The following is a 14,639-nucleotide window of genomic DNA, read 5'->3' as shown; positions in this document are numbered from 1 at the left end:
CAAGTCAGGAAGCTTTTCACAAATGCCTGTAAGGCTAAAACTCCCTTTCATTATCAATGCTACAGACTTGGAGTTAATTGCATTTCAGGGCACAAGGCAAGGTACATCTTTTCAGTGTGCACTTCCTTAATTAGTACAAACATTTGGTCCCTGGGAAAGGTAGAAGAATAAGGATTGCTTTTGTATTTGTTAATGTTTTCTGTTTTTTATTCCCTGTTAGCACCTAGAGGCCCATGTGAATGACACATTTTTATTAAAATCAAGAACAAATATTATGTAAATTATGCCCCCAAACACCAGCTATGCAGTCTGATTATTTTAAGACAGCTTTGGAAGGATTCATTTTAGTTGTCTAACCAAAACAAAGCTGAAAGAAAAATGTACATTCTAATGGATCTGTGCTTCTCAATATCTACATTTAGAGACATATACCCATCACTTTTGCATAGCAACAACTGGGCATATGTGTGTAACATACCTGGTGTTCAATTAAATGCCCTCAATAATATAGAGCAACTACAGAGGCAGTGCACGATGCTGGATGCTTGGGGCTGGTGCGCTGGGAAGGCCCAGGGGGATGGTATGGGGAGGTTGGGAGGGAGGAGGGTTCAGGATGGGGAGCATGTGATTTTTTTTTAAAAAATAAAATTAAAAAAAAAAAAAAAACAAACAGCACTATAAATGGAAGAATTATATAAATAATTTTTGCTAAATAAAATGCATATGTTGAAACATTCATATGAATATGCATATATGCAAAACACATATGCTGGTATGCATTGCCCCAAAATAGTTTTCAACATTTGCCATGAGTATAATTAGCACCCCAATTTTACCACCATACTACCCAGTTTGGTTTATTCTGTGTGAGGGTTTTTTGACCTGAGCTCTATTGATATTCTGGACCAGAAAATTCTTTGTTGTGGGGACTCACTTGTGAGTTGTAAGATGTTCAGGACCACCTCTGACCTTTGCCTGCAAATGAGAATAATATTCTTCCCTCAGTTGTGACAACCAAACACTTCATCAGACATTGTCAAATGTCCCCAGGTAGGGGGTACTTTGGGGATTCCCAGGTGGCTCCGTGATAAAGAATCCACCTGCCAATGCAGGAGACACAGATTCCACCCCTGGGTCAGGAAGATCCCCTGGAGAAGGAAATGGAACACACTCCAGTATTCTTGCCTGGGAAATCCCATTGGCAGAGAAGCCCAGTGGGCTACAGTCCCTGGGGTTTCAAAGGAACTGGATTCGACATGACTTAGTAACTAAATAACAAAAGCAGGGATTTTGCCCTTGGATGACTACTGTTTTATGTGGAATCAGTGTTTTTTGTTTGTTTGTTTGTTTATTGTGATATATAGAAGCAACACTGAGAGAAAGTCTGTCACTGACCTCAATGTTTCCTCCTTTGGCCTATCTTTTGGGAACATACATTCCTCCCTTCACAGCATTTTGACATTTTAAAAATCCATTATTTATTTTGAAATGTACATTTTCCTATCACTCTGTTTATTAAACTCACTCATGCATCTCTGATTTCTCTTTTCCCCCCACTGACATTGCTGTCAGGATGAATTTCCAAGACATTAGCTTAGTGCAAAGCCTTTGTACAATCTCTCTTGAGCTCCTTTTTACAACCTCATTATTTGCCATTCCCACACAGGCAGCCTAAGCTCCTTGTGTACACAGCAAACTGCAGTTATTTTCCCTATTCTTCACCTGTCTAATCCTTAGCCTGGGTTTTGAACCTCAATTCAGTCTTCCTCAACTCATTCCCTTTAGAAGATATCAGGCACACTTGTTCCTTGCATTTGTATTAGATCTTTATTCTCTCTCTCCACTGGGCTTCAAGCTGCTCTGTGTGTGTGTGTGTGTGTTTAATTTCTTTATCATGAGGAATATTGTAATATTTGCATATGATATGGTACTTTAGATATCATTTTAAATTCCATGTACCTCCTGCTGCTTTTAACTACAAATATAGAATGTATCATTGATATCAAGCTTTAGTTTTAAAAAGAAAGTCTTACCCATCTTTATCAAATATTTTCACATTAAACTCACAGCATGAAATATTTTTATTCTCAAAACGTGTTGGCTCCTTTAGGTAAATGACCACTGATTTTTAAGTATCCTTTATAATGCTTGGAGAAGGAAATGGGAACCCACTCCAGTAGCTTTGCCTAGAGAATCTGATAGACAGCGGAGCCTGGTGCGCTACAGTCCATGGGGTCGTAAAGAGTCAGGCGAGTGAGTAACACTTCCACACTTTATAATGTTAGCTTTTAATGTAGTTAGTTCTAAAGACACATTTTCCTTATGAAATGCATATGGTCTTCTATGGAATGATGAAGCATAGTGGGTTTTCCTATGGTTAAACAAATAAGCACATCAACTTCTGTTTGTAACACTTAATTAAAGATTAATGTTCACAACTGAGTTCTTTCATTTTGTTTTGTATACTTTGCCTATCCTGCTTCTAGCAATGTTGAGTTCTTGTTCTCAGTGTGACAGAAGGGTTATCAACTAACAGGATGATTTTTCTACATTCACAGATGAAACAGAATTATTAAATACATAACTTTGTGCTCTGAACATTGTTTCTCTCCATGTGTGAGTGTTCTGGTCATTTCTTTTAAACTTAAAAAGAATCATTTTTATATAACAGGAAATTGAAACCCTTTACATAGATTTCATAGATTCTGAGGAGACTATCATACTAGCTTTTGTTAGAATGGATGAGAACTAAAGAGAGTGAGAATATAACCTTGATGGGAAAAAGCAGACTGATTTGTTAAGGATTTCAGACCTTCTAGGGCCTTAGAATTATCCAAGAGTATATATACAAGGTAACTAAAGACTTTTATATATTTACATAGTTCTTTGATTTTTATCATAATTAAGATACAAATCTTGCTGATTATGCAAGGAAAGCTTTAATTATCTCTACGCATGACATGCCACAGTAATGTTAGTGAGCTCTTACTGTGTTAAGTACTTTCTGTCAATGTAATTTACTTCTGTCAACATATTCATGCAACATTATTATTTCTTATTCATTTACCTGATATTGAGATTTAGCGAGGTTAAATGACTGTATAAGATTACACAGCTAGTAAATCAGGTCACCAGAATTCTCACATTGGTTTTCCTGTCATTAGAGGTAAGTCTCTAACCCACCTTAAGTTCCAGAGGTTGGTGATGGGCAGGGAATCCTGGTGTGCTGCAGTCCACGGGGTTGCAGAGAGTCAGGCACGACTGAGCGACTGAACTGAAATGAACTGAACTGAACTGAACCTGCCTTGGACGAGTCAGCATTTATTGAGTGGCTATTAGGTGCAGGCCACTTGTCTTGGAACTTAGAGCACACTGCTTGATAAACAATCATAATAACTCTGAGAGATATATATTAGTGTTCTTCTTTTAGAAATAAGGGTAGATAGTTTCCCAAAGGTTTACCACATTATGACAGAACAAGGACAGACTCAGAGATGAATGCTATTTCCAAACGCTCACCTTTTTTTCACTGTATTTATATTCCCTATTACCAAGGTACCAAAGAGTTTCTAATATGTACTGAAATATTTCTCTATAAATTTTTTCAGTCAATAATGCCCCCATCTATTATCAAATGAAAAAACAATCATCTGTGTGGTCGCCAATATATTCATAAAGATAGCTACATGTCTGCTAAATTTGACAGAAACCCCTCTGTTATTTACTCAGTTAATGAAACAGATGATACTATGATTGAATTGCATTAATGGAAAATAACATGGAAAATAAACATTTTAAATATTACTCATCCATTTAAAATTATTATCAGAGACAATAAAATCTTTATATATCTAAAAGGAGAAAGTATACCATACCTTACTAAGCTATTAGCACTGTCAGGATCTTGGGCCAAAACTGTGCCAACAACTGTCCCGATCTTGGCATTTTCATAGACTTCCATGACATAGGAAGGCATGGAAAATAGTGGTGGTTCATCTACATCCCCAACAATGATCTTCAGCATGGTAGCATCTTTAAAAGGACCCAAGTGAGAAAAGCGAAAATCAAGGTGTGTATTAGCTCCTTCTATGTTGAGGGTATATGACTTCTTTTTCTCATAGTTCAGTGGCTGTGGGGAAAAAATAAGATTTCCAATGTTATGACTCCCATCACTTTTCAAACAAATATTCCCTTTTCCATTTTTGAAACAAACAAACATGGATATGTTTAGGTCGATCTATCCACTCATAAACAAACTATAAAGTTTGTCTTAGCAGTAATATCTACAGCAGAAATCATGGAAACTCAAGTCTGAAACAACAGTGATTTTTCACAGCCATAAATATGATGATAATTAGGGACAAAAGAGTATTTTCCGCAGTCAAGCTAATATTGCTTTTTGGGGAATCTCTTCAAGCAACTTTTTTCTATCTCCTCTTCGACTTAAATCATTAACTTTTTAAAATATTTGCTGTGTGGATGTTCAGTCTCTCAATTGTGTCCAACTCTTTGTGACCCCATGGGCTGGAACCCACCAGGCTCCTCTGTCCATGGGATTGTCCCAGTAAGAATACTGGAGTGTATTGCCATTTCCACCTCCAGGGGATGTCCCCAACCCAGTGAGGGAACTCGCATCTTTTGTACCGCAGGTGGATTCTTTGCTCCTGAAGCAATGCGGAAATGTTTTCTACCAATCTGCTAAATTGAAAAGGTACTTTTTTGTTTGTTTTGTACTTAATCTATCTTGTACCATTGATTTTTATCTATCATCATATTATTTTTACCTTGCTGGTCTTAAACTTGATATCTTATTTTAAAATCTGACAAATTTTTAAGCTTTCAATTAACATTATCTTGAAATTTTAGCAAAAGGTTTTATACACACTTCTAAAGTTCACTTTTATAGTTTTAATTGTAATTATTTACTTTTTTTTTGCTTGTAATACCATTTTGTATATTTATTTTGGTTTTCATTTCCTTTATTATGATATTTTTATCCACTTTTTTTTTTTTCAATGTAGTATTCTGCTTGTTTATACCGTTTATCTTTTTAGCTTTGAATCGGCATTAATAGTTTCTCTGTATCTTTCTAGTTATTTTTTCTTACTTTAAAAAATAATCCAGATAATATTTATGTATCTTCTATTAATATATTTATTAGGAGCCATGAATTTTACTTCATATACAATAATGAAGAACTAGGTCAATCTTGGTGTTTTGTCCAAGAGAATATATGGTCTATTATAGGATATAAAATAGTAAACATTCATTTATAGCACTGGACGCTTAGGGATATATGACATTGTAGGCATTATGAACAGCAACCTACTCCAGTATTCTTGTCTGAGAATACTGTGCCCATGGACACAGATCCTCATGGGCTACAGTTCATGGGGTTGCAAAGAGTAGGACATGACTTAGCAACTAAACATCAACATCAAGTGTTATGAAAATAATAAGGATGCAGACTTAGAAGCAAGAGTGTGTGAGTCAGTAGGTAGTATTTCCAAGAGGAAGTACCTTTATAGGTAATGACTGAAACATTTGAAAGTGTTAAACATGAGGGACATAACAGGTTCTGGGATCCAAAATGTGCTTAGTTATAGGATTAATCACGCTGAAAGTCTCCATGGTGATATTAGTGCAGGCAATGCATAAATCAACGTTATATTTTGAGCCTGCAGAAGTACCTATAGATTAACATCTATAAGAAAAAACTATAGATATTTTTCCACCCCTATTTCTGCAATGGATTTTGCAGCAGTCTGCTTCAATCTTGCAGTCTTCTTTCCTGGCAGCATCAGAGAATGATCATTCCCTAGGGTGGACATCAGATATTTTCATTTACCCTAAGGCCCAAGGAGAAGCTATAGAGCACATTTAGTGGGATTTTATAAACCGAAAGTCAGTCTTACTGATTATTATTTCCCTTATTGTTTCTGAGTTGCCTGTAAAAATTGACCTACCCAGGGTTGGAGATTGTATAGGAGGAAAACAACCATTTAAAAAGACACTGGATCCTTGGAAGAAAAGCTATGACAAAACTACAAAGCATATTAAAAAGCAGAGACTTTACTTTGCTGACAAAGGTCCAAATAGTCAAAGCTATGGTTTTTCTAGTAGTCATGTATGGATGACTACTAGTAGTCAGGTAAGGTGAGAGTTGGACCGTAAAGAAGGCTGAGTGCCAGAGAATGGATGCTTTTGAACTGTGGTGTTGGAAAAGACTCTTGAGAGTCCCTTGGACTGCAAGGAGATCCAACCAATCCATCCTAAAGGAAATCAGTCCTGAATATTCATTGGAAGGACTGATGCTGAAGCTTCAATAGTTTGGCCACCTGATGCAAAGAACTGACTCATTTGAAAAGATGCTGAAGCTGGGAAAGATTTAACGCAGGAGGAGAGGGGGACAAGAGAGAATCAGATGGCTGGATGACATCATGGACTCGAGTATACTCCAGGAGTTGGTGATGGACAGGGAAGCCTGACGTGCTGCAGTCCATGGGGTCACAAAGAGTTGGACATGACTGACTGACTGAGCTGAACTGCCTGAACTTCCAAACAAAATAATAACAACCTAGAACAAATAATAGTTCTCAGGAAGATAGATAAGACATTGTCATTACATTATTTTACAAGTGTTTATAAGACAAAATAAAATATTAAAAATGTTAAAAACTCAAATTCTTAAATGTGAACCAAATATACAATACATATACATTTATATATGGAAAAATATTATGCATTTTATATTTATATATTTTAAAGAAGAGAAACCAAAGTATCACTGGAAGGACTGATGCTGAAGCTCTAATACATTGGCCACTTGGTGCAAAGTGCTGGCTCCTTGGGAAAAACCCTGATGCTGGGAAAGATAGAAGGCAGGAGGAGAAGGGGATGACAGGGGATGACAGGCAGGGTGGCATCATCGACTCAATGGACATGAGTTTGAGCAAGCTCCAGAAGAAAGTGAAGGACAGGGAAGCCTGGCAAGCTGCAGTCCATGGGGTTGCAAAGAATCGGACACGACTGAGTGACAGAACAACAATTTTAAAGAAAGGCTAATGGATCTGCAGTTTATGACCCACCAAGTGGGAGTCATTTCCTTCTTAGAGCATTAAAGCTAGAAATGAATTGCCAGTGTATCTAATATCCATCTTGTTTGGGGACTTGCATGACTTTTAGTTGGACCCACAGATTCACTGCACTTTTCTTTCCTTGACTCCTTTCTCCTTAACATTAGTAAGTAAGGATCTGTTTTGGAATAATTCAATAAGTTTCATCCAAATTTAAATGACCTCTCCTCAAAATGGTACACAACTGCTGCCTATCTAGAATTAGGTGCATGGATATGGTCCCCTTGGCACAGAGGAGCAGGGACTGTCAGAATCTAGATATTTGGCTCATGGAAAGCCGCCCTTGGCAGGCTTACTACTTTTTAAGTATCAATGTAATTTTTTAGATGTAACCCACTGCATCTGGTAGACTTTATAATAACTAAGGTTCACTGAGAGTCAGAAAGACTTTCAATGCAACTTGTGGAAATAATTTTAGCCACCTCTATCCCATCAGATATTATTATCAAGCTGTGGATCCAATACAACAGGCATCTCTCTTTCCATTTTTAGCAGATCCCCTGGCAAGTTTGATGTTATTTATCTCAACACTGGCCTACCTACTGCTAAGGTACAGGTTTTTATGTCAACACATGGTTTCATGTTTATGACTAACTCATATATATTTAAGTATCCCAAGAAAGAGATAATCATTTTAAAGGACTTGTTTTTCAGGTCTGGCAGATGGATGGATAGGACCCGTCTCAAGTCACTAAGGAAAGAGAGGATATTTTGGATCAGGACAAAATTTCAGAAGCAGACGAACTAATAACACACATGGAAATAGTTTTAGCAACCTCATTTATAAACAAAACACTGTAGTGCTAAATTGCAAATTAGAGAAACTGGAAATACATTATGCTTTTGGAGGATTTCTTTTTGCAGGATTATGTATACAAAATAAAGTATGTTAATACTTGGTTTTATATTAAAACAAAGAATATACAACAGTATATAGAGAAAGAATTAGGATTATAATTTTTTTCCATTTACTGTAAATCCTGGTAATGCCGTCCAAGTGCGTATTATTCACACACTGTAAGTAGATCACTCAGTAATTTCCTAACAATCTTTTGTTCCCAGGAAATTAGTTAGAACTCTGTCTAAGGGTATCAATTTTCATATCACAAGATTTTTATTTTTATTATGTGAAAGTAGTTTATCAAAAACAATAGACCAAGAACAGTGAAATCTATTCATCTAATACCTAGTTTTGATTAAAAGATGAAGAAAAAAACTTTAAAACATACTCAGTTTATAAAAATACCAAAGAAAGCAAAAAAAAGAGACATGTTTAACTGAGAGTATACAAAACACACACTTCTCCTATCTTAAAACAAAACAGCAACCAAAAAAAAAAAAGGATACAGAACAAGTTCATATGTGTGAGGCATAGTAGGAAATTGATTAGGGCAATTATAGAATGAAAGATTGTTTATGAGCATGATAAATAACCTTTTCCAGCTATACAATGTAAAAATTTCAACTGCCCATGCCTGCAGTTTTGGGGGGCAGGATTCTGACGTTTGAATTGGACAGATTAAAACAATCAACTCTTTTGAGCGACTTGACAACTCTTGGAAAGATGAGCCTCCAGTCTTTGATAAAGTTCACCATTATCTACTCCTAGATTTTGCCTCACCAAGATATTTGGTGTAAGGGGTTGGGGGGGGGGCGTCTATAATTTACATACAGTTTATCCCATTTAACAAAACATCAGACCCATGCCAAGTTTCTTTTTCCTTTCTTTCTTTTCAAAACTGTAAGTCTGGATTACCAGTTCAGTGTTTAAGATGAGAAGCAGGTGAGTCTAAGGAAAAGGTGTTCTTCTGGAGATTACTAACATAATGCTTAAAGAGAAATATTCCAGGAACTCTATCAAACCCTGTTTTCGGTTTTTTTTTTTTTTTTGCCTTGGCCTTAATTCCCTGGATTGGTCTCAGTTGCAGTACAAATTCTTAGAGTCAGGAACCAAAACTACATCATAACTGATGCTCACAGTTAACAAATGTATTCATTGGAAGGACTGATGCTGAAGCTAAAGTTTCAATACTTTGGCCACCTGATGCGAAGAACTGACTCATTGGAAAAGACCCTGATGATGGGAAAGATTGAAGGCAGAAGGAGAAGGGGACAACAGAGGATGAGATGATTGGATGGCATCACCGACTCAATGGACATGAGTTTGAGCAAGCTCTGGGAGTTGCTGAAGGACAGGGAAAGCTGGTAGGCTGCAATCCATGGAGTTGCAAAGAGTCAGACACAACTGAGCGACTGAATTGAATTCAACTGATGACTATTATTGACAAATTTAGTAAATTAAAATAATTTTAATATCATATGTGTCAATTACCAAATAGGATATACTTATGACAGGAAACTGTCATTTATGAAATGAGAAATTAACTAGCTAACTTTAATTTTTTAAATTTTAGTATTTTATCTAGCTATGCTAAATATGATGCAATCATGATAATCATAATTAGTAATCAAATATACTAGCAATATATAATTACTAGGGACTATAACAAGGATATATACTGGCGTATTTATAAATATATATATATATACTTGATATTTATTAATATTTTTACTGCTGCTGCTGCTAAGTCACTTCAGTCATGTCCGACTCTGTGCAACCCCATAGATGGCAGCCCACCAGGCTCCTCTGTCCCTGGGATTCTCCAGACAAGATACTGGAGTGGGTTGCTATTTCCTTCTCCAATGCATGCATGGATGCTAAGTCGCTTCAGTCATGTCTGACTCTGTGCGACCCCATGGACAGCAGCCCACCAGGCTCCTCTGTCCATAGAGTTGTCTAGGCAAGAATACTGGAGTGGGCTGCCATTTCCTTCTCCATAATATCCTTGATATCCTAATATAATTGATTTTCTGACACTGAACCATTTCTGGAGGAATTCAACTTGTGATGTGCTTTGTTTTACTAGAATGGTTCTACAGGTGACAAGAGGTTGCTTAACATTTCTATTATTTACTAGTTTTTGTATAACTGCCATTGCATTAGTTGCTGGGGGCTGCCATAACAGTAATCACTGAGGGGTTTAAAACAGCAAAAATGTATTCTCTTGCAGTTCTGGGAACATGGGAGTCTGAAATTTGGCAGTGCTCAGGTTTATAGGCCCTATAAATTGTCCCTCACAAATTGTTTTCCAGTTTCTGTGACTGCCCTGGCACACCTGGGAAAGAAGACACCCCAGCACAGTTGGGAATCCAGTTTGCATTCCAAGTTTGGTGTTACAAACTCTTAGCTTTATAGCTATTGGGTCATAAAGTTGTATTTCAGAGGAAACACAGAAAACTTCAAGTGACTCATGCAACAACTATTGTGGTCAGATCATGTTATGTATTCATAATATTTTCTCATTTTTAATGCTCAAAATTGTCTGTGATCTCCATATATGAAGGACACTTCAATTGGATATAAAGACTGGGACTCACGTTTACTTTCCTGAGTATATGGGAAGTATTCACGCATGCTTAACACAAATCTCGCATGAAAATATTTCCCTACTGTTCTCTACCTTTGAAAAATTGGCCCTCTTTTATCTGAGTGCTTATAACAAATAAACCTATACCATTAACATTTGACATCTTGTATTATAACAATGTATCATGGCTACTCAGTTTCCTCTAAGAGAGAGAATATTATCTAATTCATCTTTGCATTTTAATTATCTGGCATAATTCCTGGTACATGGTGGGTGATTAATAGCCTCCCTCGATTTCAATATAGCTTTGTTTAGAGTATGGAAAAGTGCTATTTTATAGTTTACACTTGAAGGATGAAAAATTCTATGTTATTTTTAAAATATGAAGTTAATTCCTATGTGTGAACTAAACAATTAACATGTATTAACTCATTTAATGATCACAACTCTTGTGAGTTACAATTGTTTCCATTTACAAATGAAGAAAACAAGTACATAAAAGTCAAGAAACTTATTCAGGGCAACAGCCTATAAGTGATATACTTAGGATTTGAACTCAGGTAGTGGGAACTCTATAGACTTTGCTCTTAAGCACTGTGATAGTTTGCCTGAAATCTAATTAGCATATAAAGGGTGTAATATAACATTCCAACTTGATGACTAACAAGGAACAGATTTTTCATTTCAGTTCAGTCAGTCAGTTGTGTCTGATTCTTTGTGACCCCATAGACTACAGCACGCCAGGCCTCCCTGTCAATCACCAACTTCTGGAGTTTAATCAGACTCATGTCTGTTGAGTTGGTGATGCCATCCAACCATCTCACCCTCTGTTGTCTGCTTCTTCTCCTGCTTTCAGTCTTTCCAAACAACAGGGTCTTTTCTAATGAGTTTCTTCGCATCAGGTGGTCAAAGTATTGGAGTTTCAGTTTCAGCTTCAGCAACAGTCCTTCCAATGAATATTCAGGACTGATTTCCTTTAGAATGGACTGGTTGGATCTCCCTGCAGTCCAAGGGACTCTCAAGAATCTTCTCCAACACCACAGATCAAAAGCATCAATTCTTTGGCACTCAGCTTTCTTCACAGTCCAACTCTCACATCCATACATGACCACTGAAGAGACCATAGCTTTGACTAGATGGACCTTTGTTGACAAAGTAATGTCTCTGCTTTTGAATATGCTGTCTAGGTTGGTCAAGCTTCCCTTCCAAGGAGCAAGTGTCTTTTAATTTCATGGCTGCAGTCACCATCTGCAGTGATTTTGGAGCTCCAAAAAATAAAAACTCTGTCACTGTTTCCACTTTTTCCCCATCTTTTTGCCATGGAGTGATTGGAAAATATGCCATGATCTTAATTTTCTGAATGTTGAGCTTTATGCCAACTTTTTCACTCTCCTCTTTCACTTTCATCAAGAGGCTTTTTAGCTCTTCTTCTTCACTTTCTGCCAGATGTTTAGTGAAATAAAATTCCCTCACTAATAAAGGATACATTCTTGCCTCTTCCATTGAACATGAACTATTAACTTCATTAATTCTGGCTACCAAAACTCTTAGTACTTTTATAATTCCTTAATTCAGACTCACAAAGCTGAAAAAATGAAACACTTGAAATTCTTTTCTTGCAAAATCTTCTGCAACCTCTGTGACAGTTAGAGCTGTTTATTATGGTGTAATTCTAACTTCCCCAGGCAGTGGGGCTTTGCTTACTTTTCTTCAGTTACTTTTCAATGTTCTAATGCAGTTCACTGTTGCTGATTGGTTCCAATTTTCATCTTAAGTTTTCATTTCTTAATTTTATCATATTACTCCTAGTAATTACTTTCACATATCATTGCTCTTTCTTACTTATAAAATCAAACTTTTCCCTCTTTAACAAGAACACATTTCATATTCCTCTAGATAAGTTATCATCTTCCCCATCAATCATTTTCTAGCCAGCTCTACATATTTGGAACATTTTAATTGTTTCTCATTAATCACTTCTACTATTCATTAAATCACACTAATATATTCCTCCTCTGGAACTATGGAACCATCATAAATAGATACATACCAAAAACAGCATTTAGCCAAGTTGTTCTAATACTCACTTCTTCATGGACTCTAAGAAGATCCTAAAATTCTGTTTTCCTACATAATAAAAGTGACTCATAGGACCTCTCCTTGATCCAGTTATTATATTGCATCATGATCCATGTGTTCCATCATTGAAATGGGATGGTAATAATGCTATTGATAACAATATATAAATAAAAAATGGAACTGCAATTGTGCAAAATATGGCCAAGTCCTGGAATTTTATGAAAAAAAACATATTCTGTTATTTGGTTATTTTGAAATTTTACTTTTGTATTGGGGTATAGTCAATTTTGTGATGGTTTCAGGTGAACAGCAAAACAATTCAGTTATACATGTATCCATTCTCTTGCAATCCCCCTCCTACCCAGGTTGCCACATAACATTGAGTGGAGTTCCTTGTGTTATACAGTAGGACCTTGTTGGATATCCATTTTAAATATAGCAGTGTGTATTGTACATAACCTTGCCAACTCCCTAATTATCCCTTCCCCCTTGGAAACCATGTTTGTTCTCTAACTCTATGAGTCTCTCTCTGTTTTGTAAGTTGATTTGTGCCATTTCATTTTAGATTCCACATATAAGGTATGTCATACAATATTTCTCCTTCCTTGTCTGAGTTACTTCACTCAGAATGAGACTCTCCAGGTCCATCCATGTTTCTGTAAATTACATCATTTCATTCTTTTCAATGGCTGAGTAATATTCCATTGTATAAATGTACTATAACTTCTTTATCCATTCCTCTATCAGTGCATATTTAGGTTGTTTCTGTCTTAACTATTATAAACAGTGCTGCAGTGAAAATTGGGGTGCATGTATCTTTTCAGATCATGTTTTCTTCCACATATATACCTAGAAGTGGGATTATAGGGTCTTATGGTAGCTCTACTATGAGATTTTTTTAAGTTGTGCATCTGGTCCCATCACTTCTTGGGAAATAGATGGGGAAATAGTGGAAACAGTGTCAGACTATTTTTTGGGGCTCGAAAATCACTGCAGATGGTGACTGCAGCCATGAAATTAAAAGATGCTTACTCCTTGGAAGAAAAGTTATGACCAACCTAGAAGGCATATTGAAAAGCAGAGATATTATTTTACCAACAAAGGTCCATCTAGTCAAGGCTATGGTTTTTCCAGTAGTCACATATGGATGCGAGTGTTGGACTGTGAAGAAGGCTGAGCACCAAAGAATTGATGCTTTTGAACTGTGGTGTTGGAGAAGACTCTTGAGAGTCCAATGGACTGCAAGGAGATGCAACCAGTCCATTCTAGAGGAGATCAGCCCTGGGTGTTCTTTGGAAGGAATGATGCTAAAGCTGAAAGTCCAGTACTTTGGCCACCTCATGCGAAGAGTTGACTCACTGGAAAAGACTCTGATGCTGGGAGGGATTGGGGGCAGGAGGAGAAGGGGACAATAGAGGATGAGATGGCTGGATGGCATCACCTACTCTATGGACATGAGTTTGGGTGAACTCCGGGAGTTGGTGATGGACAGGGAGGCCTGGTGTGCTGCGATTCATGGGGTCGCAAAGAGTCAGACATGACTGAGCAAGTGAACTGAACTGTTGTGGACAGCTCAACTTATCAGGCTGTTTCAACAAATCATTAATTTCCAACTAGTATACTAAATAGTATTACAGTGCTGAGTGCTCAGTCTTTTCAGTTGTGTCTGACTGTTTGTGACCTCATGGACTGTAGCCCCCAGGCCCCTCTCTCCTTAGGATTTCCCAGGCAAGAATACTGGAGTGGGTTGCCGCACCCTACTCTACAGGATCTTCCCAGACCAAGGTATCGAACCTGAATCTCCTGTATTGCAGGCAGATTCTTTACCACTGAGCTATGTCTGCTGCTGCTGCTGCTGCTAAGTCGCTTCAGTCATGTCCGACTCTGTGCGACCCCATAGACAGCAGCCCAACAGGCTCCCCCATCCCTGGGATTCTCCAGGCAAGAATACTGGAGTGGGTTGCCATTTCCTTCTCCACTGCTTGAAAGTGAAAAG

General features: G+C 37.2%; 1 protein-coding gene across 2 annotated transcripts in view; it reads right to left on the bottom strand.

Annotated features, from left to right (window-relative positions):
• Positions 1 to 14,639, bottom strand: part of CDH18 (cadherin 18) — a 413,479-nt gene that overhangs the window by 103,220 nt on the left and 295,620 nt on the right. For both annotated transcript variants that reach the window (XM_005899707.2, XM_070357847.1), the window contains one exon: positions 3,876 to 4,129. In XM_005899707.2, coding sequence (XP_005899769.1) covers positions 3,876 to 4,129 — 254 coding nt within the window. The remainder of the gene's footprint in view (positions 1 to 3,875; positions 4,130 to 14,639) is intronic.

Source organism: Bos mutus, chromosome 20, assembly GCF_027580195.1.
Source record: "Bos mutus isolate GX-2022 chromosome 20, NWIPB_WYAK_1.1, whole genome shotgun sequence".
Taxonomy (NCBI): domain Eukaryota; kingdom Metazoa; phylum Chordata; class Mammalia; order Artiodactyla; family Bovidae; genus Bos; species Bos mutus.
This window is presented reverse-complemented; position numbering and strand designations above follow the sequence as displayed.